We start from the raw sequence: 24,008 nt of genomic DNA, 5'->3' as shown, positions 1-24,008 counted from the left end.
CATGTTGTTTATAATCAAGGAGGCTGGAAGCAACTTACATATACAGCAATAACAAAATAATCTTTCAAGAAGTTAGTACAAAATTGTATGCACGATAAAATGTATAAATATATGTAAGTTTGGGAGGAAGGAAAAATAAAAATGCTTTAATAATAGAGTGATGAAACTCCAGAACCATTTCCATTGTTCCAACATTATGCAATGAGAATATTTTACAATTATCATTAGCATACCATGTATTAGGTCACATTTAGACATTAAAAAAACTTATTTTAAAATATGGACCATGGTATAATGGGTGAGAACTGTATTACTGACTTGCTGGGTTGGAGAGTTACTTATCTTCTTAGGCTTCAGTTTTTTTTTTTTTTTTTCCATTATAAAATGAAGCTGCTAATAATACCTATGTCATAGTGTTGCTATGAGGGTCTAACTTTTGAATTTTTGTAAAGGGCTTGGAAAAGCTCCTGAACAAAATAAGTACTATATAATGTTTGTTAAATAACTATATAAAAGTAGTAAAATTGGTAGCAGGGTGGTTAGTGCTTCAGGGAACCAGCTATGGACATTGGCTAATTGTTAACTTTTGACTCCTAACATGTTGGGCATATTACCACAAAGTCTGAAATCTGCCGTTCATAGAATCAAAGGAATCGGGTCAATGAAACCTTTGGATAGAAGCCAGAACTAAAGAACAAGAGAAGCCACATTATTTTATCAGGAGCTTGGCAGACTCTGGCTGTTGACATAGACTAGAAGCCAGGGATAAGAAGTTTACAGGCTTACAGGTAAACAGGACTTAAAATAAGTCACCTGTGCCAACAAATGGTCTCCTCTGTGATTTATACATTAACAAGGATTTACAGTGAGACAGTTTCAATTAATCTCAAAATGAGAAATAGGTCCCTAAAAAGGGGCTTGGGGGAAGTGGTGGTTATAGTTTTTGGCCCTGCAACAGGGATTGTGGTGTTTTACACCATTAAGGCCCAGGGAACCTGTTTAACAAAAGGGCAAAACAAAGTTTGCCCAACAGAGTAACAGATATTGAACAAAACGAGACGAGATGATGGTAAAATATAGCAAGGAATAGACTTCTTGTTATCTACTACCAACAGCTGCAACTAGCCTGTAAGTCAATAGTTTGGGTAAAAGAACAAAAGGCAACTAACATTTACTGAGCCTCGATTAAACACCAAGCACTATGCTGGGCATTTCACTTAGGTTATCTTTGAATCCTTGCAATAGCCATGGACTAGCCATCATCCCCACTGACAGATGTGGAAACTGAGGAGTAATTTAACTTCCCTTAAGTGAGTCAATTAGATTTGCATCCAGGTTGGTCTAGGTCCAAAGCCTTTCCCACACACCACTCTATCTTTTCAGAATCAGAGAGGGAAGAGAGATGAAAGATATTAATGCAACTTCATACTCCAGAAATGCTAAGCTGCAAGTCTGCAGACCTGTTCTTTGGTCTGGCTTTCCTCCTAACTTCTCAGGGAAATTGAGCAAATAACATCATTTTTCAAGTCTTGGTTAATTCATTTGAAAAATATCTGAATTGTGTCCATTCAAATTGATAAATGTTGAAAGCCTAACTCCCAATGTGACTGTATCTGGATATAGGGTCTTTAGGAGGTAACTGTGATTAAATGAGGTTATAAAGATGGGGCCTAAATCCGACAGGACTGTGGTCTTATAAGAGGAAGATGGCCAAGTGAAGACACAGTGAGAAGGCAGCCAGCCATCAGCAAGCCAGAAAGAGGGCCCTCACCAGAACCTGAGCACGCTGGCACTCTCATCTCAGACTTTCAGCCTCTGGAACTGTGAGAAAATAAATTTTTGATGTTTAACCTACCCAGTCCATAGTACTTTGCTATGGCAGCCTGAGCAGATTAAGACTAAGTGGTTCCAAATAAGAACCACTGGATTATGTAGCATCCAAGTATCTTTCAGCTCTCAAATTATGTAATACCCTCTGGTACTGTGAACATGGAAGAATCCACATTCACACAGACAGGATGAGGACACAGAGGGAGGTGGTCCTTTTTTTTAAAAATTTTTTTTTTTTAACATTTTGCAGGTTGAGTAAGGAATAGAGAAACAATTATAAAAGAGATTTTAAAAGATCAACAATGAATCAGAATTTTTTCAATACAATTCTACTTTTTTAGGATTTTCTTTTTGCCAGATGCTCTTAACTTACCACACTTTCCAAAAGGCTTTTATCAGCCAGTGTTTCTGTGAAAGCCGAAGGGAAGGCTACAAAGAAGGTACTACACATGTCTTTCTTTTGCTGGAAGCTGCCTTAAAGCCTTTTGAAGAAAGGTACAGATGTTAAACAAAACCAAGCAACAACTTGTCCTTTGATTATGTCTGACTTATTTTCACAGCTTCCTGCCATTTAGGATTAAAAGGTTACCTGACCTTTGTTACCATAAATGTCCTTTCTGAAAAAAGAAAACGATGGTGTTCTTACTGTATACTAGATTATTCTTCACTAGTCTCGTAAAACCTACCTCACAGCAACAATTCTTATTGTTCCTGTTTTCTGATGCTTCATACCTGGTTAATGAAGAGATTACAAAACTCTTGCAATAAAACTATAACCCGAGCTGGGGTGTTATAAAACTTGGAATGACTCCAGATCAGACAGATGGTATGAAATAATGGAGCGATTAATATGCGGGTCTGTGGGAATTCCGTCTCCTGGAGACATTGGATGTGTCTCCTCAGAGGTCTCAGGTAAATTTCCACATCTTGGGCTTCGAGAAGGGCTGAAAGCAAAGAACCATCATTAAAGTGATTCTGGTTTATTTTTTTTTTCTAAATTCACTTTACATGTAGAAGAGAGCCATGTAAAACAACACGGCCACACTTAAATGTTGTCATAGTTCCCTTTATATTACTTATCCTACAATCTACACATGAGCAATTTGGAAGACTTTAGACACTGTCCATCTGTAACTCAGTCATTTGGGAGAGCACTGATCTAGTTACCCACATAGCATAAATAAATTGTGATGGAAAACCGAAGGGGAAAACACCTCTGGAGTCTAAAGAAATTTACTCAACCCTGTGGAAACTGTGGGAATAAAACCTCTCTGCAATGTTATCACTTTATGGCTTGGATTACAAACTTCATCACTAGAATGTTAATTCCTTCTAGGAACTTGGTATGAGCACAAATGAATTGTTTACTCTCTCATTCCAGTTTCCTATGACAGTAACTCATGCAATGATTAAGAAAAATTATATCATTAATAAAGGTTTAACTTAAAATTGTTAAGTACAGTGATTAAAGTATTTTGAAACTCAACAGAGGTGAGGTTGTATAACATCATGAATGTACTAAAACTTGAATGAATTATATACTTTAAAATTGTTAATTTTATGTTATGTGAAGTTCATTTCAATAAAACAAATGTTAAACATGGTAAATGCCAGGTGCAGTGGTTCATGCTTGTAATCCCAGCACTTTGGAAGGATTAGTTGAGTCTAGGAATTCGAAACCAGCCTGGGCAACGTAGCAAGACCCCATCTCTACAAAAAACTTAAAAATTAGCTGGGCATGGTAGCAGTTGCCTGTGGTCCCAGCTCCTCAGGAGGCTGAGGTGGAAGAATCACTTGAGCCTGGGAGGTGGAGGCTGCAGTGAGCCATGATCATACCACTGCACTCCAGCCTGGGCAACAGAGCAAGACCCTGTCTCCAAAAAAGAAAAGGGAAGAAAAAAATCAAAAAAATGCTATGGATATGAAAAAAACATTTAAATATTTAACTCTCATTAATGACTGGTTAATCGAATCCAAAGTTTTCTCTTGCTTAGCACTGGTCCCTTTAATATACCCTAAATGGATCTCCATGAGATTCCATTTTGCTCCCAAGGCTACAAATACCCTTGATGAACTAAGAACAAATTTTATTATGAAAGTAGGAAACAAGGTCAAGTAAATTCTAGTTTTTGATGTTAACCCAAAAGACTTGTGTCAAGAACAAAAAAAAACCCTGCTGAATTTTGTCACCAGGAGTCAAGGACACACCCAGCCACTTGATGTGTAACCAATTAATCTGTCTATGTAACAATAAAGCCCTGAGAATAAAAAGAATGTCCAGGAATTATTTTCTTTTCCAGATGTACTCATGTTTCAAAATTAGTATTTTTATCAATGTTTATGTCAAAATTAAATAATTGTATCTAGTAGGTAAGTGCCCTTAAATATTAAGTGTCCTTAAAATGTGATTAGCATGTCTGGTGATTCCACAATGCCTGAAGTGTGTCTTTGAGAAGAGCTTTCGTCCTCCAACTTGACCATGGGTCTGGGCCACTGGGCCACTTGTTCTACTGAGAAGTGTTTTTTTCCTGTATCTCCAGGCCCCACATGCATAAGGTTCAGAGGACCCCTGGGATTCATTCCTGCAGAAGCTGCATCCAGAGAAAATTTTCATCCTATGCTAACACAGAAAAAAAAAATGCCAACAGCTTCTATTTATTGAAGCATACTTAGTACCTATCCAGTACCTTGTATAGTGTATAATATGCTATCCCTAACCCAGTGGTTCTCAACCAGGAGAAATCTTGCCCCCAGGGGACATTTGGCCATGTCTGGAGACATTTATGATCATCACAACAGGGGTGAGGCCAGCAGGTAAAGGCCAGAGATACTGCTAAATATTCCACAATATGTAAGATGGCCCCCCACAACAAAAAATTATCTAACCCAAAATGTTGATCGTGACAAGATTGAGAAATACTAAATCCACGTAGCAATTCTTCAAGGAAGGTGTTAATAGGCCAATTTGGCCAATGAAAAACCAGAGGCTTAGCAAATTTAAAATGCTCAGTAAGCGGGGTTGGGACAGGAATTCAGATCTTATAGAGCCCCTGGTACATATATTCCTCCTTATCTTATGCCCTCTTTTTAAACAGAATTCATGCAGAAAACCCTGAAGATGTATTAAAACATTTTTGAAGTGAATTTTCAGTATTTCCTAACTTTTCAAATATCACGTGGGAAAAATAAACTTTTTAGTGTTAGAAACAAAAAAAAGTTGCTTGTCCATATTATCTCCAATTTTATTATTTAAAACCTCAGTATCATGTATATCCATAAGTAAATGCTCATGCATGTGCAAAGAAACACGAACAGAAATCAAGGAACTAAGCAGGGTTGTCATCTTTGGGTGGGGCTGAAACTAGATACCGGAAGGACAAGGATGGTGAGAAGACTGTCAACTGGATATCATTTTATGATTCCTGGTGTGTAGTAAGATGCATGCATTGTCTATTCAAAATTCAACAAATCCTCCACTCCATACATTTAATCTTCACGAAAACTTCAATGATGGCTTTGAGTGTTTGCAAGCTAAATAACTGGTGGATATCAAGCACACTCAGAGAAGTGAACTGGTGAATAACTAGACTCATCATAGCTCAATCTGTTGATTGGAAAACCTCTATCCAGAGTTATTTTTTTTTCCTCTGCTAAATACTGAAGGCCTCACTCCTCCACAAACAGTCTAATTAACATTTCAATCTGGAGCCACTTTGGCAGGTGTCTACTACATACCAGATAAACTAAAAGTAGTTTAGTATGGGTGGAGAACAAAGTACAAAGGGTGAGATGAATTTATCATCAGAGAGCCAAGAGCAATCACTCCACAAACATGGCGGAAGGGTAAATGTCAAGGCCGAGCAGGCAGGGGCTAGATCATGAGCAGATGGTGATATTGATGCCAGGCTCAGGAACAAGAGTCTTACCATTTTCCACAGTCAGAAAAATGTCCTTCAGAGTAGGAAAATAGCTGCTTTGTTTAGTTGTCAGGATCTTAACCATTTTGAGGACAATAGGTGCCTGAAGCTAAGTTAAAGGAAAAAAAAAAAAACTTTAATAAATATAAACTCGATTACTAAATACATGCATTCTGTAATAAAATATTTAAATTCTATTTCACTCACAAGTGATTCAGTGTTTCACATTCAACTGGTTTCAAGTTGAAAATAATTTTTAAAATACATTTTTTTCTTAGCCTTGTATTTTATTTTGCATTTAAGTTTTTTAATTTGGATATATATTATTATATGTGATAGTTATAATTGAGTGTCAACTTGATTGGATTGAAGGATGCAAAGTATTGTTCCTGGGTGTGTCTGTGAGGGTGTTGCCAAAGGAGATTAATATTTGGAGTCAATGGACTGGGAGAGACAGACCCACCCTCAATCTGGGTGGGCACCATCTAATCAGCTGCCAGAGCGGCAAGAATAGAGCAGGCAGGAGAAGATGGAAAAGCAGACTTGCTGAGTCTTCTGGCCTTCATCTTTCTCCCATGCTGGATGCTTCCTGCCCTTGAACATCAGAATCCAAGTTCTTCAGCTTTTGAACTCTTGGACTTACACCAGTGGTTTGCCAGGGGCTCTTGGGCCTTTGGCCACAGACTGAAGGCTGTACTGTTGGCTTCACTACTTTTGAGGTTTTGGGACTCAGACTGATTCACAACTGGCTCCCTTGCTCCTCAACTTACAGACGGCCTATTGTACAATTTTACCTTTTGATCCTGTGAGTCAATTCTCCTTAATAAACTCCCTTTCATATATACATATATCCTATTAGTTGATCCATCTAGAGAACCTAATACATTATATATGTAAAATATTAATTTTTCCATATAAAATTTGTTTCAGAAAATCTCCAAAAGACATGTGAATGGATGCCTTAACTTTTAGAACCTTAAGTAATTTGTATGGTAAGCACCCAGCAGAGGAACCAAAGTTAGTCTTTCCAAAGCTGTGTCTCTCTACCAAGCAAGACCTCACTCCTTCCCAAATCAATTAAGTTGACTAATTAAATTTTCCAGTCCTCAACATTTCCCTGGGTAAGTACTGCTCTTCCAGGGTAGCACAATATTTCAAATCATCTCAAATGCTGTCAAAATATTCTCATAAAGGCAAAGTTACTTTAATATCAAAAGTGCACACCACACATACAGAACTCTGGATTAAGAAAAGAGGGCAGACCAGTAAATTATACAAAGACAGTGTGTTAAATCTTTAAAACTATTGGTCATTGCAGCTCAGGAGACTTTGCTAATTTAATTTACAATTTCTAGGGCTATCTACTTACTTGATCATAAATGCATGACAGATTTTCTCTCCTCATCACCCAGAAATCTAGTTCTGCTTGAGGAGACAAGTGAAGACCATTCAACAAACGCTGCACAGAATCTCTTTCTATAATTTCTTGGATTTGATGTGACCATTCAATAACCACAGATTCAATTGCATGAAGTATTATCCTTTCATTTGACTGTGGCCTACAAACATTAAGATAATAAAATAATTCAAAGACGAATCATTTTATCCAAAGACATAGATTTTAATAGTTATTTTAGGCATCCATAAACTAGTTTTCTAAAACTAAATTCTTCAAAGTCCATTACTTTTATGGTCTTGATTTGAGTTGTGGGGTTACATTATTCTGTCATTGACATATCTCTAACCTCAAAAAACACTGTTAAAGAATTATATCCTCAAAAACCATTTTACTAAAGGAATGCTACTGGCATGGCAATTACTACAGTTTGCTTTTTGTATAATTTGCTTTTTAAAAGCATACTTTGAAAGGAAATAATATGCATGGTGTTTCTGCACTTATTTTAAAAATATGATGTAGTCGTAATTCTCTATTTGCTAATGGGTTTGCTAGGGGTGTCATATTAAATGGGTATGCTGACTTTCCATTTTATTTTATTTGTGGAGATGAGATCTCACTATGTTGCCCAGGCTAGTCTTGAACTCCTGGGCTCCAGCAACCCTCCCACCTCAGCCTCCAAATTACTGGGATTACAGGCGTGAGCCACTGTGCTGGCCTGGCTCTCCACTTTAATATCCTGTATATATTGTACTGTTACGTACTTGTTCTCTGAACAATTCTGATCCAGATCAATCTTTCCTGCAACAGTGGGAATTGGTAGAAGAGTTCTTCTAGACATTTTGCCTCTAAAAATATACATCTTATTTTTCATGACTTCAATGTGATATTCCATATCTTGTGAAGTAAAACAGGACCAGGACTTATGGTTGTTCTTATTAGACAGAACTGGCACTAAAATCTAGAGAAAGAGAAACATTGTTAAAAGCAGTTAAATTAATTCACAGACAATGCATTCCTTCAAAGATTTTCTTGTCGTACAAAATTGGCAACAAAACTGTCCAATTTCATAAATATCATCCAATGATATCAAATCTACAAAGAGAGGACAAAGTCAGTGACCCACTTAGATTGAATCAATTAGACATAAATTCTGTCAAAGTGGAATTAGCATACTGCTTGTTCATTCATTTACCCATTTATCAAACATTTGTGGAGGTTCCCAATAACTCAAACACCGTATGAAATAAGCAGCTATGTCAAGTAAGTAAACCACCCTCATAATGCAAACTGAGCACACTGGCAGGCATATTAATGAAAACAATCTTTCTGAATTATATGGAAGCTAGAAGTAAATTAATCTTCTCAAGCCCTAGGTGGCATCCCAGAGGATTAAAGTTTGGGTAGTCAGAAAGATGTTTATTTAGCTACACGGACCTTATTCAGAACTCCTTCTACCATGAAATGGGAAACATCAATGAAACTATGTAAAAACTCTGAAAAAGTATTTTTCCTATTTCTAGAGCCTGGCATATATTATGTAATTAATAAGAGAATGCTGCATTAATGAAGTTGGTCTCTTGTTTTCCCTTCGAGTATCTATTGATTTTAAACATTTTTTCATTTTTCTGATATAATATATATATAATCTGTCCAGTTTATAAACATTTTACTATAAAACTTGAATTAGCCAAATGCTCAGAAAATGTTTATTCTACCTTTTTAGAGTTTAGTTTGATGATACAATCTTCTAGTTAACTAAAAACAAGCTGAAAATTCGCTTTCATTTTTGAATGGTGTTGAAACAAATGTCTCCAAATATTATTACCATTTCCTACTTAGCACCCATTACATGTCAAGCTAGTAATACAGAGATTAGTACAAGATAGTCCCTGCCCTCAGTGAGCTCAGTAGGTGAGATCCTGGAACTATGACACTCAAGATAAGAACTGCCATGATTAGAGGTATGTCCAGGATGCATATGAAAACATGGGAGAAATATCTGCCTCTGGGAGAGAATGGTATTAAGAAAGACTTGCCAGAAAAGTTACTTGGTTTGAATCTTTAAGACGAAAGAACAGGGCAAGGCAGGTGTTATGGTGTGAATATGAATCCTCTGAAAATTCATATATTGAAATCCTAACCCCCAAAATGATGGTATTAGGAGGTGGAGTGTTTGGGAGGTGTATTTGTCATGACGGCTGAGCCCTCATGAATGGGATTAGTGTCTCTATAAAATAGGACCAACGGAGCTTGTTCACCCCTTCCACCATGTGAAGACATAGCTAGAAGGGGCCGTCTACAAACCATGAAGCAGCCTTCAGACACCTGAGTTTACTACTGCCTTGATTTTGAACTTCCAGCTCCAGAACTGTGAGAAATAAATGTCCCGTACTTATATACCATCAAGTCTGCGTATTTTGCGATAACAACCTGAACAGAGTAAGACAACAAGCATTCCAGAAATCAGAACACTGATAAAATCATGGGGACTCAGGGAGTATGGTGCTTGTGGGAAACTGCCAGTTTGACCATCCTAGAGATAGAGCCAATACCCCTGAGAGAAATGGCAACACTCGGGCTGTGAGGAAGGCAGGGGTAGTTTGTGAAGAATGTTGCAAACAGGCTGAAGAGTTTAGGCTTAAGCAAATTAACACAGGAACAGAAAAACCAAAAACCAAATACTGTATGTTCTCACTTTTTTTTTTTTTTTTTTTTTTGAGACACAGTCTCACTTTGTCACCGAGGCTGACGTGCAGTGGCAAGATCTCGGGTCACTCCAACCTGCAAGTCTCCTGGGTTCAAGTGATTCTCTAGCCTCAGCCTCCCGAGTAGCCAGGGTTACAAGCATGTGCCACCATGCCCAGCTAATTTTTGTATTTTAGTAGAGATGAGATTTTGCAATGTTGGTCAGGCTGGTTTCAAACTCCTGGCCTTAAGTTATCCGCCCACATTGGCCTCCCAAAGTGGTAGGACTACAGGTGTGAGCCACTGCACCCGGCCATGCATGTTCTCACTTATATTAATAACCAGGAGCTAAACAATGAGTACACATGGACACAAAGAAAAGAACAACAGACACTGTGGCCTTCTTGAGGGTGGAGGGTGGGAGGAGGGTGAGGACTAAAGAACAACATATCGGATACTATGCTGATTACGTGGGTAACAAACTCTCTGTATACCAAACTCCCATGACACACAATTTACCCAGGTAACAAACCAGTACATGTACCCCTTGAATCTAAGATAAAATTTGGAAAGATAAAAAAGTTTAGATTTGCGGGGCTGAACATGCCTTACCTACTTGGAGACTGTTTTCTAGATTAAATCCTTGATAACAACAGCTTTTTCTAAAAGTCAGGCTCGAAGAAAATTAAAGTTATTCAACATTTCTAATGTACTGGGTACTGTTTCAGATTTCACTCTATTTACTATTCTGAGAAGACATTTTAAAGCGTCCATTTTTGAGGCATAATAAATCTAAGTACTGGCAGCCAGCCTGCAGATGTGACAAATCACACAGCTCATGCACCTAGAAAGTCACAAAAAGTGAACAGAATGTAGAGAATGGGTAAGCCCCTAAAAGGGAAGAAAGCTTCATTGTTGGGAAATCGAAACTTAAGCAGAGAAAGGGACCAGTATAACCTTATAAGAGGGATAATGAAACTTAGGCAATGTCCGTGAGAATTGTAACCCCATAGTACTCAACCAATGAGGAACTGGGGGAAGGACTTGCATGCTAGGAGACAAATGACCTGCTGTAACTGCCCTGGGTGTGCCTGCCTACCAGACACCCAATCTTGCAAGACCGCCATTAAAAGTCTTGCTTCCACTGTTCTTTGTGTCTCCAAGTCCATTCTTTGGGTTCGGATGGGTAAAATGTGTTTCTCACAAACTTGGGGGCTCGTCTGGGATCTCTGTGCCTGTGTAGAGTAGGACTCCAGCTGAGAGTGGAAACACGTCCCATGCAATTTAAGTGGCCCACTCTGTCCAGGCGTCCTGGATCCCTGCAGAGGCCATAAACAAACCCAAGACTGTTATTCAGGAGGCAGTGGAGGCAACACAGGGAGAAAAGCAGGTACCTTGGCAACCAGGCAACATCATGCATGAGCCAAGGGAGGAAAATTGGACTACAAGTACTGCCTTGGTGGTTGGGCATTTTCAGAGGTCAAGTGTGTGTAACTGAGATATAACATGGATATGAAGCAAGTGCGGAGTTCAAATCCCAATCCATAGTTCTGTTCTCCCACGAGGGACATGTCCAGAGACAGGCAAAGCAATTGGGGTGTGCAAGAAACCTCCAGTAGTGGGGGGTTGAGTACACAGGGAAAAGCTTGGACTCAAAAGACTGACCAAAAATGGGAGACAGAAATTCTAGGCCTATGGGCCAAAGGAAAGAGGGAGCCAAAGAAACTCCCTCTGACATTCCCCCAGATAGTCCTTTGGGAAGAATGAGGTTTGGAGGGACAACACTTGAATCAGGGACAAGGAAAGGCAAAAGATGATAAAGTGTTGCTGTTTATCTGGCCTAAAGACCCCATTCGTAAGCCTTTAGTCTTTTGGCCTAAGTTTGGCTCAGATAAAAATTGGGTGTGCCAAGCTTTAATTCTCTATATGAATGATAAAACCCTATCCTCACAAGAGGAGATGGGTTACACTCTCTGCTGGATCAAGGAATTAGCCCCCATTTCCCCTTCAAAGAAGAAAAAAAGCCTAGTAAAAAGCTCCTGCCCAGTGAAAAGCCCTGGGACCCCCTATCATCCATACCCCCTCCATGTGTCTCACAAAATAGGGGACAGGAAAATCAAGGGGCAGCAGGAGGGTTAGAGGAAGAAAGACCTGCAGACCATGGCAGAGTCGAACCAACTGCTCCTTTAAATCCTTATCCAAATTTGAGAAAATAATTAGAACGGTGTAAGAGGGATATTGAGAACTTCCCTGTCCCTTCCACACAGCAGACATCCAGCATAATCCCTCTTAGGGAAGCTCCCATAGACAGGCTTTGTAATGCTCCTCTTACAAGTACTGAAGTTAGGAATTTCAAGAAGGAGATGAAACCACTTCTAAAACATCCCCTGGGTTTAGCAAACCAGCTGAACCAATTCCTAGAACTCAGCTTTTACACCTGGGCTGAAATGATGTCTATCACAAGTATCCTTTTCACAGGAAAAGAAAGGGGAATGATTAGGAGAGGGGCCATAACCATCTGGGAGAGGTAACAACCCGCCCGGCAAGAAGTCTTGCCAGCTGAACAAAACTTTCCAAATGTCAATCCCAAAGGAGATAATAATGATCCCAGGGGCCAGGTGCAGGGCCCATGCCTGTAATCCCAGCAGGCTGGGAGGCCGAGGTGGGTGGATCACCTGAGGTCAGGGCCTCAAGACCAGCCTAGCCAACATGGCAAAACCTCATCTCTACTAAAAAATACAAAAATTAGCCGGGCATGGTGGTACGCACCTGTAATCTCAGCTACTCAGGAGGCTGTGGCAGGAGAATCACTTAAACCTGGGAGGTGGAGGTTGCAGTGAGCCAAGATTGCACCATTGCACTCCAGCTTGGGCAACAGAGTGAGACTCTCCCTCAAAAAAAAAAAAAAAAAAAAAAATCCCAAAGAACAGACACAAATGCAGAACCTCAGGGAACTAATAATAAAAAGGATCAAAAAGTCCACTACTGGGACATGAAAGGTCTCAAAGGCATTGGAGATTCAACAAAAACCAAAAGAGGAAACTTCCTCTGCATTCCTGATTAGATCAGGATTAGATCTAATATATATATAGACAGATCTGGATCTAATACTCCAGATTAGATCCAGAGGACCCAGTAGGGCAAGGCCTTTTGAAGGTTAACTTTGTAAGAAAGAGCTGATATTAAAAAAAAATTACAAAGGATTAATGGATGGGATGAGAAACCAATTGAGAAATTACTAAGGGAGGCTCAGAAGGTCTTTGTAGGGAGAGAGAAAAAGAAGCATAAATAAAAATGAAACTCATGGTTCCACTGTGGAAGAGGTAGTCAAAAAAAGGTTAGATCAAGATCCTCCTCGAAGCAGACAAGGAGAATGATAGATTTCGACACAAAGAAAGAAGGAAAATACATGGAAAAGCTCCTAAGACTATGAGGGGATGTTACAAGTATGTAAAGCCAGGGCATTTAAAAAAGAATGTCCTAAATGGAAAAAAAGAAATGGTGATCCACCTCATGACCGCTGATGAAGACTGGGGGGAGAGTTCCTTCTGAGTAGGTCCCACCAGAAACCCTGAATAAATTTGAAGGTGGGACCCGAGGGAGAAGAAGTGACATTTTTGGTTGATACTGGTGTGGATCGCTCCTCCCTAAGTCACCAACCAAGGGGTACAGAACTCTCTAAGGAAAAATTGATAGTATCAGGTAAAAGGGGAGGGATTTCAGGTTCTGATATTCAAGAAAATGTTAATTAGATTGGGGCCAAAACAAATTGGTCACTCTTATATGTTCCTAAAGCAGAAACTAACATCCTGGGTGGAAACCTGATTGTGGGATTGGGTTTAGGATTAGGAATAAAGGAAGGACAAATAAAATAATGGGCCTCCCAAAAGAGGAGGAGGAAAGAAAATTAATAACCTTGTTTGGATTAGAAAAGGCAACAGGGGAGAGTTAAAAATCACACCCTTACAAATTAAACTAAAACAACCAAGAGAAGTAGTTTGCAAAAAAAAAAAAAACAAACAAACAAAAAAAAATCCCATTCATACTGAAGGGAGAAAATATCTCCAACTGGTAATAAAGGGATTAATGAAAAATGGACTATTAAAACCCTGCATGTCACCCGTACAACACTCCAATTCTCTCAGTCAAAAAGCCTAATGGGTTGTTGAGATTGGTGCAAGATCTAAGGGCTATGTATCAAATTGTCCAGACCTACCACCCTGTGGTGCCTAACCCCTACACCCTCCTCAGTAAGATACCCTATGAACATAAGTGGTTCGGTCTGGTGGATCTAAAAGATGTATTCTGGGCATGTCCCTAGACTTTAGGAGTAGAGACCTCTTTGCCTTTAAATAGGAAACTCCTATTAACTGGGAGAAAATAATGGTACTGCTGGACTGTGCTGCCACAAGGTTTCATGGAAGCCCCAAACGTATTTGGTCAAATCTTAGAAAAGGTCCTGGAGAAATTCCAACCTTCCAGGGGAACCCAGTTGTTATAATACATAGATAATCTTTTAATTTCTGGGGAGAAGAGGGCTGAGATATCAGAAACCACCATAAGCTTAATTTCATAGACGGATGGGGATTGCAAGTCTCTAAGAACAAATTGCAGTTTGTAGAAAAAGAAGTTAAATATTTAGGACACCTAATTAGTAAAGGGAAGTGAAGAATAAACCCGGAAAGAATATCAGGAATAGTGGGTCTGCCTTTGCCTAAGACAAAGAGAGAACTCCAAAAATTTTTAGGTTTAACTGGCTACTGTATGCAATAAATTAACTCATGCTCAAAAAAAGATTCTGTATCTCAAGTTACTAGAAGAGAAACCCAATCCCTTGCAATGGTCCCAAAGGAAATTCAGGCAGTAAAACAGCTAAAGCAGGCCTTCATTCCAGCCCTGGTCCTGGCCCTCTCTTCTTTAGAGAAACCATTCCATCTGTTTGTTAACAATGGACCAGGGAGCGGCCCTTGGGGTGCTCACTCAAACCTGGGGAGGGAAGAGGGAACCTGTTGCTTTTGCCTCCAAGCTTCTTGATCCTGTCTCTCAGGGGTGGCCCGAATGTGTGCAAGCAGTGCTGCCACAGCCCTGCAGCTAGGAGAGTGGAAAGCTAACCTTTGGTGGGACCCTAACAGTAAGCAACCCACACTGGGTCAGGAATGTATTAAGTCAAAAGCCGGGAGATAGTTAACAGATTCTCAGACTCTAAAATATGAAGCCATAGTAGTTAAAAAAATGATTTGCTCATAACAACAAATATTTGCCTAAATCCAGCTGGTTTCCTATGGAAAGGAGAGGAGAAAAAGAGAGACATCAGACCAGAACGGCTTAGATATCATAGAATACCAAACAAAAGTTAGAGTAAACCTTAGGGAAGCTCCACTACATGATGGGATAAAGCTGTTTGTGGATAGGTCGTCCCAAGTGATAGATGGCAAGAGACATAATGGCCATGCTGTCATTGATGGGAATAAACACTCCTTGTGTGAGAAAGGTAGATTACCTAATGGCTGGTCAGCCCAAACCTGTGAATTACATGGTCTTAACCAGGCCCTAAAGCTCCTTAAAGCCCAAGAAGGCACTGTATATACGGATTCTAAATATGCCTGTGGGGTGGTACACACTTTTGGAAAAATCTGGACAGAGTGGGGCCTAATAAACAGCAGCGGAAAAGAATTGGTACATGGGGAACTGGCCAAACAGGTTTTAGAAAGCCTCCTGCTTCCAGCAGAGGTAACCACAGTTCATGTAAATGGTCATCAAAAAGGGAACACTATAGAAGCTACAGGAAACAAGCTTGCAGATGGCGCTGCTGAGCAAGCCTCCCTGGAGGAAGAAATTAGAAGACTACTTAGCCTGATCCCAGACATCCCTAAGGTAGTATTAAGGCCCCAGTTTACCACAGAGAAGGAAGAATTAGACAGGATAGGGGTCAAACTGAAGATGGCAAATTGGTACCTCTTGATGGGAGAGAAATAAGTAAACTCCATGAGAAAACTAATATCTATATTACACAAAGGGAGTCTTTGGGGACCCCAGGCTCCATGTGATGCAATAGTTAGGAATTATGGGTGTATATAGGGATTTATACCCTCACTAACTAAGTATGTGGAAATTGTGTAACTTGTCAAAAGACAAACAAAAAGGTAATTATAAAACAGGCCATGGGAGAAAGACCTCCTAGACTAAGATTATTTGAAAGCATTCAAGCAAATTTCACAGAAATGCCCAAAGTAGAAAGACTAAAGAATTTACTGATAATCGTAAATCACCTTTCTGGCTGGGTGGAAGCCTTTCCCCTTCCATAGCCACCACTGGGAATGTGGTCAAAATAATATTAAAACAGGTTGTACCTAGATTTGGCCTCATGGAAAATATTAATCCTGACAATGGGACCCACTTTACCTCAAGGGTGTTAAGGGGAATTATGGAAGGTTTCAAATTAAAGGGGATTATCACACCCCTTGGCATCCCCCTTCCTCTGGAAAGGTAGAAAGAATGAATCAAACTCTCCAAAAGCATGTCACCAAACTAATCTTAAAAACTAAATGCCTTGAACCAAATGTCTCCCACTAGCACTCCCTAGGATTAGAACAGCCCCAAGAAAAGACTTGGGATTATCCCTCTACAAGTTATTATATGAGATCCTATATTTAGGCACAGCTAGACATCTCCCTACTATGGAAACCAAGGATCAATTCTTAAGAAATTATATACTGGGCATATACTCCACCCTGTTATCCCTTAGGTTAAAAGGACTTCTGACTCAAACTTCACCTCTTGAGTTCATGGCTCACTACTTCCAGCCTGGCAACTTGGTGCTGACCAAGATGTGGAAAGAAGACAAGCTCCACCCAAGCTGGGAAGGTCCCTGTCGAGTGCTCCTGACCACTGAGCTTGCTGTGCAGACAGCTAAACGGGAGTGAACTCACTATACTCAAGTCAAGGGACTGGTTAAAAAAAAAATGGAAAGGAGAAAAAAAGACAAATGTAAAGTGCACAGGTCACCTAAGGAACCCTTCAAGTTAACTCAGAAAAATCTAAAAAGAAAACATGGGCTGGCCCCATTTTGGAAGTTAATATGGCTGGGATGGGCTACTATACAAACAGCAGGTCAAAATGGAAACTGGCAGGGGACTCCTCCCTGCCCAATCAGGTTGCTTATTAATGTAACCAAGATGGTAGCACCCCAAACTATAAGACTTAATGCCCGCCAGGTTTTACCTTGCAGGAATGTGGAAAATCAGAAACAGCTCTCTCAAGTGGATAAATATCTTTTCCCTGAACTAAATACAGGTTATAGTAGAATATCACCCTGCCCTAGCTGGGATAATATATGGTGGACTACCCAATTTCAGGGTTGGACAGTAAACATGGGGTAGGTAACTCCAGCCTGGAGACCCTTAAAGAATAAATTACATCTGTCCAAGGGCTCCCCACCAAGTAACTGCCAGAATTTAAAATGTAATCCTATTCCCATCACCATTGATAATCCAGCTCTTCTAAACCAAGAACCAAAAGTAGCATCTCGGTTATATGGGTTGGTGCAAACATCACAGGGAAAAAACCCCTAGGGTAATTTGTTCTGAAACTAATAAAAAACTCAACCCCCCATTTGCCTGGGACTACTCCAACTCCAAACCCTAATAAACACTTTAGTTCACCAAATAATGACCCTAAAAGGGTAAAAATAATTAAGGTAAAGGATTTAAAGCAAACCTTAGAAATCGAGACAGAGTACGGGAATATGAATGCCTGGGTCAAATTTTTAGTACGAGCCCTCAACAAGAGTAGCTGTTATGCATGTGCTGTGGAACAACTTCAGGCACAGGTGGTTCTGTTTCCTCTAGGATGGAATACCAATCCTAAAGAAATGCATTGTGTGTTGGCTCTATACCAGGACAAGGATGCATGGGGAAATGAGACTTATAAAAGTCTGTCATTGGCTGGTACAGTGGCTCATGCCTGTATTCCCAGGATTTTGGGAGGCCAAGGTGAGTGGATCACCTGAGGTCAGGGGTTCGAGACCAGCCTGGCCAACATGGTGAAACTGTGTCTCTACTAAAAATACAAAAAATTAGACAGGCGCAGTGGTGCCTGTAATCCCAGCTACTCAGGAGGCTGAGGTAGGAGAATTGCTTGAACTGGGGAGGCAGAGGTTGCAGTGAGCCGAGATTGAGCCATTGCACTCCAGCCTGGGCAACAAGAGCAAAACTCCATCTCAAAAAAAAAAAAAAAAAAAAAAAAAAAAAAGTCTGTCATTGCTCTTTCCTGCATTGCGGAGGTCAGATCCCAGAGCAATTCCCTCGTTCTCCATAGGGAATATGAACCACTTCTCTTGCCTCTCTAGGCAGGGGGCAAAGTTCAATAAGCCCATAGGAGAACTCTCAACTTGTATCCACTTCCTAAACATCACGAGTGAGTCAGGCAATGGCAATTACCCAGCTCTCCATATGCCCCAGGCTAATGTCTGGTGGTATTGTGGGAAAAGGAACCTCTGTAACCTGTTACCATCCAGTTGGATCAGGACTTGTGCTTTAGTCCAATTGCCTTCACTCTGGCATTTCCTAAGATACCCGAAAATACATATGGCCACCAAAATTGGAGATATTTGACAAATTCTTTTAATCCCAATATATATGTTAACTCAGTAGGTGTCCCTAGGGGAGTGCCTAATAAATTTAAGGCCCAAAACCAAAGAGCTCTGGGTTTAAATTAGAACTCTTGTGGTAGTCAACTATTAATAAAAATGTGGATTAAATTAACTATATCTATTATATTCAACAAAAACTCATCAGTTATACCAAGGACGCCCTCAAAGGGGTAGCTAGCCAGTTAAATGCCACCAGCCAAATAGCCTGAGAAAACAGGCTTGCACTAGACATGATACCAGAAGAAAAAGGGGGTGTATGTGTTACGCTGGGTGGGAAGTGTTGTATTTTCATTCCCAAGAATACCACCCCAGATGGCACCATCACAAAAACTTTACCAGAACAACCCTAGCCAACAAACTAGCAAAAAATGCTGAAATTAATAACCCATTAATGGGTTGGGTAGAAGGTTGTTTTAAAAAATGAAAAGGTATGATAGGTTCAGTCCTTACATCTCTCGTAATTGTGGCAGGAGGCTTAACAGCAGTGGGATGTTTTATTCCCCCGTGTAAGGGGACTAGCACAAAAATTAAAATAAATATAAATAAACAAATGTGCATAACTTACTAGCAAAATAATCTGCACTATTAGAAACCAAACTAAACTTGCTCACCCATAAGGAAAAAAGTAACCAACTTTTAGAGTGATTCAAGAACCAAAAGGGTTTAGATAAAAATAAAACCAAAGAAAGTAAATAGAAAAGAGGAGGGAATTTGTGAGAAAACATTTTATATGGTCCATTTTCAAGGCATGATAAATCTAAGTTCTGGCAGCCAGCCTGAGGATATGACAAACCTCATGGCTCATGTACCTAGAAAGTCATGATAAGTGAACAGAATGTAGAAGAGGAGTCAGCCCATAAAAGGGAAGTTTCATTATTGGGAAATCAAGAATTAAGTGAGGAAGGGGGCCAGGGTATATCCTTATAAGGGGCATAATGAAACTTAGGAAATGTCCAGGAATATTGTAACCCCATAGTACTCAACCAATGAGGAACTGGGAGAGGGGCTTACATGCTAGGAGGTAAATTACCAGCTGTAACTGCCCTGGGTGTGCCTGCCTACCACACACCCGATCTTGCAAGACCACAATTAAGTCTTGCTTCTGCTGTTCTGCGTGTCTCTGAGTCCATCCTTTGGGTTTGGAAGGATAAATGTGTTTCTCACATTATTCCATGACAAAGCCAACTTCTTTTAAAACTTAATGTCTGTGTCATGAGCTGTGGATAAAACACCATGAAATTCTGAGCCACATGCTCTGGAAAGCAATTAGTAACTCAAACAGCTAAAGTATCTCTAGAAATATCATTTAAAACAAATAGACCTGAGATGTACTTACTAATCACAACAAATTTTATCAAATATATACAAAGTAAGTCAATTAATTTGAGGTTTTGTCTTATTTTAGTTGTAAGTTTGTGTAGTTTTTGCATTTGTAAGAAAAATAAACTTTCTCTATGAACCAAAGTAAGGTTCACCAAGGACATATACACCTATAGATAAAAGAGCAAATGTGCCTTTGCAGTGGATCTCTTTACTTACCTTCTGTTTCTTTTTTTAAACTGTGGGGTTTCTCTTTATGACAGTTCTTACATCATTCAATACAATTACTGAGGAAACACTTTCAAAATACAGAAGCCTGGGCCCCTCTAGATTTTTTTAAATTGGAATTTCCAAGGATGGGGCCCAGATATTGACTGAGAAGAACCAAATGATATTTTCTTTATGTCTTGGTAAGCATTCACAATTATTGTTTCTTTTGAAATGTGGGCCAACATGATACATAAAGAAATAACCATATGACATTTTATATACTTTTGCTAAGTATAATTATATAATACAATCTGGTGACCAATAACAACATATGGAAACACATCATAATGTTGAGGAGCAGGCATACCTTTTTCAGAATGTTAAGCAGATCCTGGTAATGAGATAAAGAAAGAGTAGAGAAATCTGAAAAAGGCTTGTATCTTCTGTTGCCAGACACAGATAGTAGAGCAAGAATTTCATAGTGTAGCCCTGCCCCTCCAAGTTCCAGTTGATGGTGGTCTAGATTCACATATTGAACCAAAGTCATCAGATTCAGTTCAATTAAAATCTGAGCACCTGCTGCATACCAAAAATTGTTCCTGGTACTGAAGTTAAAAGATTGTCTTCCTAGCACCTCCCTGAAATCAGCTAAAGCCAATTAAATTCAACAGGAGCGAAGGGAAACCCAGGCAGGGTACGGGAGTTAGGGGTGAGAGACTTTGGTTAGTCCAGCAGGAAAATACCTCCCTTCAAAAAGACAGAAGAAGAGACTCAAAAAGTAGAAGAGGTGTGACCATGAGAGACTGGTAAATAACTAGTAATAAATATGTCAGCAACTTTTCCTACCTTAAATATCGGCCTTGGCAGGACTACACTGATTGCAGAGGTCTGATTTAGAAATTGGCCTTGTAGACAGATATCTAACCCAGTGGTCCCAAAGCTCACTGTACATTAGAATCACCTGGGAATCTTAAACAACTGCTGCTACTTGGCTCCCATTCAGGACATTCTAAATTAACTGGTATGGGTGTGACCTGGGGCATTGTGTTAAAAGTTCCCCCAGGTGATTCTAATGTTCAGCAAAGTTTGAGAGCCAGGTTCTAGTTCCATGGAAAGTGGTTATTTGGCAGTTGTTTTTCAAAGCTAGTCCACAAACAAAGAGCATCAGCATCAGGTTAAAAATGCAGAACCTTGGGCTCCACTCTAGAATGAATGAACCAGCCTCTTTCACAAAATCCCTAGGCAGTTCTTATGCACATTAAAGTGTCAGTAACATTGGTTGAAGACTATTTCTCTATTTTAAGAGGACAAAAAGAAATTTTAAGAACCATTTCTGACACTTTCATCACCTTTTCCCATTATCTGCCATGAGTGAATCTTAGTCCTTAACTGTTAGTTTCCAACAAGTATAAAAAGGAACTGATAATACTCATTTTCAAAGTATAAATTTGTCTCTACTCAATGTGAAGTTTAAAACCTACTGCTAAGGTGCAAGAGCCTATTCAAGTTGCTTTTTATTTGCTTCTATTATCTTGGAAGGAAGAAAGGGAGAGAATGATCCCTGCAATTGCCACCTGTTGAGTATTAGCATCAGTAAGCATGAGCTCCTTTCAGAACAGTCTAGATGTTATGACTCCATCCACCTGGCTAAAGACTCCTGACTTCCACAAGCTTTTTTTTTTTTTTTTTTTTTTTTTTTACCACCCCCATCCCCTTCCCTTTCCCTCCTAGCTCTTCTTTTTTTAATTATCAGAGTTGTCCTAAATAATTCCAAATGTCATGGAGATAAGTGAAAGCTTTAAATATTAAAGACAGACCAGTACCTCATCGAGGAAAGCAGATACATGTCCAAGAGACAATGCAGGTAACTCTCCAAATAAAACCACTTGAGAAAAGTCATTTACTCCAATGCTTTCAGTAATCTTCTTGGAAACAAAAACAAGTTTATGGTTTGCATCTCTTGGAATCTAAAACAAGAGCAAGATAATCAGTTCAAGTAGTTTTCTTGTTAACAAGCAGGATTTACTATATCCAACTTGTAGCTGTATTGCTAGCAGAAGAAACAAAACCTGGCGTCTTGCCTCCCCTATAAACAAGGTCCTTCTACCGCTCTTCCCTAGTATGCAGAGAGTATACAGTTTTCTTTGTTCTTTTATAATGCTAATTTCACAGCATTACCGGTGTGGAAATACCACCTTTTAAAGGCATGCCAATTATACCAGATCATTATATACCAAAAAAAACTTATAACTAAAAACAAATAAGGAGCACGTAGGCACGTAGAATGTTTCAATCCTAAGGGGTTATTTTTTATACTCTTCTCTGCTTTGGAAATTAGCCAAACTGAGATAAAGACAGGCCCAAGAGGTTAATTTGTATTTCTATCAAAGAATAGAAATGTATAACCAAAACATGCTAACATTTCCACAACTACTGAGTCATTCTATTGAACATTATAATAACTATTTAACTTAGGTAATACTAGAGTTGTGTTCTATCGCCTTGTCTACTGACAAACTTATTTTAAAGTTACAATTAGGAGAGTCCTAAAACAAAAGAATTCAAAATTCCCAATACCCTAAGGCAGCCTTCCTATTACTCTCTTCTCTGAGATCCTATTTCCCAACTATTACAATGACCACAGCTAGTGATAAAACGATATAACATGTTAAACTGAGCATTAAGCTACTTAAAAATTGTGAATCTTGCTCCAAACTCATCGTACTTGAAAAATACTAAATACAAGTGCTGTACATTAGGTGATACGTTAACCTTTTAGTGGACAAATCATCTAAATTCAAAAAGAAAAAAGAAAGGAAGAAAAAGGAAGGAAGGAGGGAACTGCTCCCTCTAAATGTTCAGTAAACACCCATGTGTGCGGAGATTGCATGGGCATTCCTTTTTAAGGACTCAATGTTTTTGCCTGGGGTGAAAAGTGTTGTTGGCAATCAAAATACGTGAAAAGTTACATGCGCTCTGCCAAACACCAAATTTTTTAAAGGATGTGACTCCAGAGTGACCCATGAGCAACTGAAACGCAAGTTTTTTGGCACAGAAAGCCCACCTTGCGCCTAACACCCAAGCAGCTAAAGAAAGCGCTGGTTTTCTTGCATCATCCTGGTGGAACAGGCTCAACGGGGGATTCTCGGTCAGATACAAACTGCTGACCTAGGAAACTAACCTGCAGCTGCTGAACTGCAGAGTGGGTGCACGTGGGGAGGAGTCCTGCGGGCCTCAGGATGGGGACTTCAAGCCAAGTTTGTTAAAGTGCCCGAGTGAGCGCCCCGCGGGAATCCAAAGAGGCGCGACTGGGCTGTCTCCCCTGGTAGTTTTGTTGGATGGGCAGGTCCCCTTGCCCGTCGTCTCTTACCTCCTGGGAAGCCGCTAGGCGCCCCGAGGCGGCGACGCTAAACACAAGACAAGCCGGACTGGTGCTTTCCAGAAACTGCCCAAGAACCTGCCGGTTGTCCTTGCTTTCCACATACTGGCTCCATCTCTCCTCCGTGAACCCCAGCATCATCGCCAGGCGGCCGCCGAGGAAGCGCACTCGCGCGTCTTGGGCGAAACTCTGAGCTCTCCTGGCCGCCGCCTCCTCCTCCTCCTCCTCCTCCTCCTCGAGCTCCACAGCGCCCACTGCCTCCAGGCCGGCCCCCGACGTTAGGCGAAGGGTCGGGGCTTCTCTGAAGTCTCGCGCCTCCCGGGCTGCCACCTGGGCTGCCATTGGGCAACCGTCCGAGGGAACGCGGGGCCGGATGGCTCCTCACCCGAGACTCTGGGCCCCCCGAAGTGAGCGAGGACACCTCCGGAGGCGCCCACCCTCCTCCGCGGTCGCCGCGAGCGCAGACCCTAGTCTCCCACCTGCTGCTACTTAGCAGCCGCGCCACTGCGCATAGCGGTAGCCTCGCAGGCCGAGGCGAAGGCCTGGGACAAGCAGCGCGTCCCGTTTCCCAGGTGACGGTGTCCCCGCCCCAGCCCGCTGGGGGCGGAGTGAGCGCAC

At 40.4% G+C, this 24,008-nt stretch overlaps 1 protein-coding gene across 1 annotated transcript in view; it reads right to left on the bottom strand.

The window, feature by feature from the left end:
- Positions 1 to 23,732, bottom strand: part of DNAH11 (dynein axonemal heavy chain 11) — a 363,940-nt gene extending 340,208 nt beyond the window's left edge. The window contains exons 1-6 of the mRNA XM_030822211.1: positions 23,382 to 23,732; positions 21,835 to 21,978; positions 7,908 to 8,104; positions 7,117 to 7,306; positions 5,757 to 5,856; positions 2,563 to 2,774 (exon numbers count right to left, since the gene is read on the bottom strand). Coding sequence (XP_030678071.1) covers positions 2,563 to 2,774; positions 5,757 to 5,856; positions 7,117 to 7,306; positions 7,908 to 8,104; positions 21,835 to 21,978; positions 23,382 to 23,732 — 1,194 coding nt within the window. The remainder of the gene's footprint in view (positions 1 to 2,562; positions 2,775 to 5,756; positions 5,857 to 7,116; positions 7,307 to 7,907; positions 8,105 to 21,834; positions 21,979 to 23,381) is intronic.
- Between the last annotated feature and the right edge of the window lie 276 nt (positions 23,733 to 24,008).

This window comes from Nomascus leucogenys, chromosome 11, assembly GCF_006542625.1.
Source record: "Nomascus leucogenys isolate Asia chromosome 11, Asia_NLE_v1, whole genome shotgun sequence".
Lineage (NCBI taxonomy): Eukaryota > Metazoa > Chordata > Mammalia > Primates > Hylobatidae > Nomascus > Nomascus leucogenys.
Note: the sequence above shows the minus strand (reverse complement) of the source record. Positions and strands in the feature narration are given on the sequence as shown.